Source organism: Oryzias latipes, chromosome 5, assembly GCF_002234675.1.
Source record: "Oryzias latipes chromosome 5, ASM223467v1".
In the NCBI taxonomy this organism is placed as follows: Eukaryota; Metazoa; Chordata; class Actinopteri; order Beloniformes; family Adrianichthyidae; genus Oryzias; species Oryzias latipes.
Window position 1 is genome coordinate 12,621,416 of NC_019863.2, and position 4,218 is coordinate 12,625,633.

The following is a 4,218-nucleotide window of genomic DNA, read 5'->3' on the forward strand; positions in this document are numbered from 1 at the left end:
ATGTAAAAAACACCGCAAAACCAAATTGAAAAGAAAAATTGTGATCAATAAGACAGACCACAGTAGAACATTACAAAAGATACACAATAAGCGCTATGAGTCTTGTTTTTTATCTCTTCATGTGTTGACTGGTTCCACGTGTGACCGGAAGTTGAAACAAGACATCGAAGATATGATGAACGAGGAAATTGTTAGATGGCACAGAGTGAATTAGGTGACTGTTGTGGAGCAGGAAACATCAGAGATCAGGAAGGATAACTCGAGGAAGGCTTAAAAACAATGAGTGGAAAAGGCAGTTGATCCTGACAAGATAACTATCTTACGGAGAAGATTTTTTTATGACATCTTGCTGAGAGTCCAGCAAGATCATGAAGAGAGATTGGATGTCTTAGTGAAGGAGATTATGTTGCCCATTTTTTAAGAACAACGTAGATGGACGACATCACGCTGCTTTACGTACAGCAGGCGCTCCGGTTTCCTGGCGGAGAAGATGGCGGCTCCTGGACCGGGGGAGTATTTTAGTGTCGGGAGCCATGTCTCTTGCCTCACCTGCCTAGGCCAACGTCTGCAAGGAGAAGTTGTCGCATTTGATTACCAGTCCAAGATGTTAACTTTGAAATGTGCTTCCTCCAGTGGCAAGCCAAACCTGCACGACGTCATCCTGATCAACTTAGCCTACGTTTCTGAAGTGGACATAATTAATGACCGCACTGAGACTCCTCCTCCACTAGCATCACTGAATGTTAGCAAGCTTGCCAATCGAGCACGGACAGAAAAGGAGGACAAGCTGTCCCAAGCCTATGCAATCAGTGCTGGGGTTTCTGTGGAGGGCCAACAGCTATTCCAGACTATTCATAAAACCATCAAAGACTGTAAATGGCAGGAGAAGAACATTATTGTGATGGACGATGTCATTATCTCACCGCCTTACCAGGTCGAGAACTGCAAAGGCAAAGAGGGAAGCGCTTTAAGTCATGTACGCAAAATAGTTGAGAAACATTTTAGAGACCTGGAAAGTCAGAAGTCCATGCAACGTTCACAAGCACAGCAAACACAGAAGGACTCCACTTTATCATCTTGAGTTGGCAGCGTGGGTCGGCCAGAGAAGGCGACGCGGGCGGTTCTGTTCCCACTGCCAGACAAAGTCAGCATTCCTTGTCCTCAGTCTGAGACCACAAGGAGGAGCGCTGAGGGCCCTGGATCCTGAAGATCAAAATACCATGAAATAAAAAAAGAAAAGAAAAAAAAGAAGAGATTAAATCTTAAATTAGACTTTATAAAGAATAATTTAAAACATGAACCATAAAGCAACCATAGTTTCCTTCAACTAACTTTTACCATTTTGTCCCCGCCCCAATTTCCTTTTAACTCCTCCCCTTCTGTTCCTGAAGCATTTTTCTGCCCTCCTTCCTTTGCCTTCAGTTCCATTATAAAGAGAGAAAACTAGAGCAGTCAGAAAGGCTTGTTAGCTTTATTTTCTGTCTTGGAATTTTTTTTTTTCTTCTGTATCCATGTTCTACTGTCTGTATTTTCTGTATTTTAAACAAAAAATGTGACTTGAAACGCCACACTTTAAAGGACATTTTCTAAAATAAAAGTAACAAAAATTCAAAAAAAAAAAAAAAAAAAAGAACAACGTAGATGTGCAGATGAGATCATTTGATAAAAAATTAAATAGATTCTTTATATCCATTTTTACCATGTCCTGCTATTTCTTCAGTGTTTGTAACACTTGTGCTATCCTAGGAATTTTAACATTGGGAGTTGGGTCATGTAGACCCACTAGACAGTGCTCCGAACCTTTTTTCTTCAATGATTTGTGATCTTCACTGGTGTCCATGGATTACATGAAATCTTTCCACCTTTATCCACCTTTGTCATGGTAGGGAGAACACGTCAATGTAAGGGTGGGGTTATTTAGGATTACTGTACATCCCCTTATTGTGTACCAGTTGGGACAGTGATTTTACTAGCACATATTTACTGCCGAATCACACTGAGAACACACCATATTCTTAAAAACTGCTAGTCTTCGCATCAGAAAAATAGGCTGCAATTGTACCACCTTCCCATGAAATTAAGTACTACAGTTGTTTTTCAGCATATACAGCGGGGAAAATAAGTATTGAACACGTCAACATTTCTCTCAAAAAGCATATTTCTAATCGAGCTATTGACATGAAATTTTCACCAGATGTCGACATCAACCCAAGTGATGCACACATAGAAAGAAATCTAAACATTTATTTCCATAAATTAAGTTATGTGTAATAAAGTGAAATGGCACAGGGAATAAGTATTGAACACGCTTACTGAAATGTATTTAATACTTAGAGCAAAAACCTTTGTTGGTAAGTACAGCCTCAAGACGCCTCCTGTATGGAGAAACCAGTCGAATACATTGCTCAGGTGTGATTTTGGCCCATTCATCCACACAAACTGCCTTCAAATCTTCAAGGTTCCGGGGGTCTCTTCTGTGAACCCGGATCTCCAGTTCTTTCCAAAGATTTTCAATTGGATTCAAGTCTGGTGATTGACTGGGCCATTCTAGCAGCTTGATTTTCTTTTTCTTCAACCAGTTGAGTGTTACCTTGGCTGTGTGCTTGGGATCGTTGTCTTGCTGAAAGATCCACCCTCTTTTCATCTTCAGCAGCCTGGCAGATGACAGCAGATTCTGATCAAGAATGTCTCGATACTTTTCTCCAGTCATTATTCCTTCAATGATATGAAGTCTTCCAGTACCACATGCTGAAAAACAGCCCCACGCCATGATGCTCCCACCTCCAAACTTGACTGTTGGTATGGTGTTTTGGGGGTGATGTGGGGTGCCATTTTTCCTCCAAACATGTTGTGTCTTATGACATCCGAAGAGTTCAATTTTGGTCTCATCTGACCAGAGTATCTTCTCCCAGAATGTCATGGGTTTATCCAAATGTTTTGTCGCAAACTCCAAACGAGCTTCAACATGCTTCTTCTTCAAAAATGGAGTCTTGCGTGGTGTGCGTGCATGGAGGCCATGGCGGTTGAGTGCATTACTTATTGTTTTCTTTGAAACAATGGTACCTGCTGATTCCAGGTCTTTCTGAAGCTCTCCACGAGTGGTCCTGGGCTGTTGGAGAACCCTTCTGATGATTGTTCTGACTCCTGTCTGAAATCTTGCGAGGAGCACCTGGCCGTGGCAGGTTTATGGTAATGCCGTGTTCTTTCCACTTCCGGATGATGGCCCCAATGGTACTCACTGGAACTTTCAGAAGTTTAGAAATGCGCCTGTAACCAATGCCTTCAGTGTGTTTTGCAACAATAAGGTTGCGTAGGTCTTTGGACTGCTCTTTGCTTTTACCCATCATGCAATGCTTCTTGTCTAACACCTTGCTGGTGAGAAACCTTTTTAAAAGGCATCAATCAGGACTATACCAGCTGATATTACTTTGCACTAATAGGGGGCAGTTTAACCTTCTGAATACTGACAAACTCCAGCTGCTTCCTTGGCTTGCCAGACCTTTTTACCCATCCTTTTCTTCATGTGTTCAATACTTATTCCCTGTGCCATTTCACTTTATTACACATAACTTCATTTATGGACATAAATGTTTGGATTTCTTTCTATGTGTGCATTACTTGGATTGATGCCGACATCTGGTGAAAATTTCATGTCAATAGCTCGATTAGAAATGTGGTTTTTGAGAGAAATGTTGAAGTGTTCAATACTTATTTTCCCCATTGTATGTTATTTAAAATTTAAATTGCATTTAAAGTAAAGCTTTTTTTTTTTGGTATCTTAGCTAAAAAAATCAGTATTCAGTATCAGCATTCCTTTATCTTTTGTGGCAGTGCTGTCTTTTTTTTTTTTTTTATATACCGGTACTTGAAAAGTACTATTCAAAGATCAATGACTTAGAAATAGTGAAAAATACCCCCTGCTGCATGAAACCCAATCCCAATCATGACACTGATGCATTGCTCATTTTTTAGAAATCAAGTGAATAAAACCTTATCCTTGTGTCCTACTGTTAACATTTCTTAGTTCAAAATGACCATTGAGGACAATACATAACACACAATTTTATTAGTTATTTTCATCAGGTTCGTTCCTACTATACTGTCATTTGACCATGCATGTGTTCTTCATCCTGATTGGCTGTCGACCTTGTCAATCAATCGCCTCCATGCCTTGTCTCTTGTACAGAATACGTTCAGTTGGCCTAATCTACATAAATC

General features: G+C 40.3%; 1 protein-coding gene across 1 annotated transcript; it reads left to right on the top strand.

Moving 5' to 3' along the window:
- The first annotated feature begins 447 nt into the window (after positions 1–447).
- Positions 448–1,234, top strand: LOC101168777 (protein LSM12 homolog A). The gene has a single exon (XM_004068707.4). The coding sequence runs from the start codon at positions 491–493 to the stop codon at positions 1,079–1,081; it is 591 nt and encodes a 196-aa protein (XP_004068755.1). The 5' UTR covers positions 448–490; the 3' UTR covers positions 1,082–1,234.
- Positions 1,235–4,218: the final 2,984 nt, after the last annotated feature.

What these genes read in the sequence shown, in the direction of transcription:
- LOC101168777 (XM_004068707.4), top strand. Translation starts at nt 491, where the DNA reads ATGGCGGCTCCTGGACCGGGGGAGTATTTTAGTGTCGGGAGCCATGTC.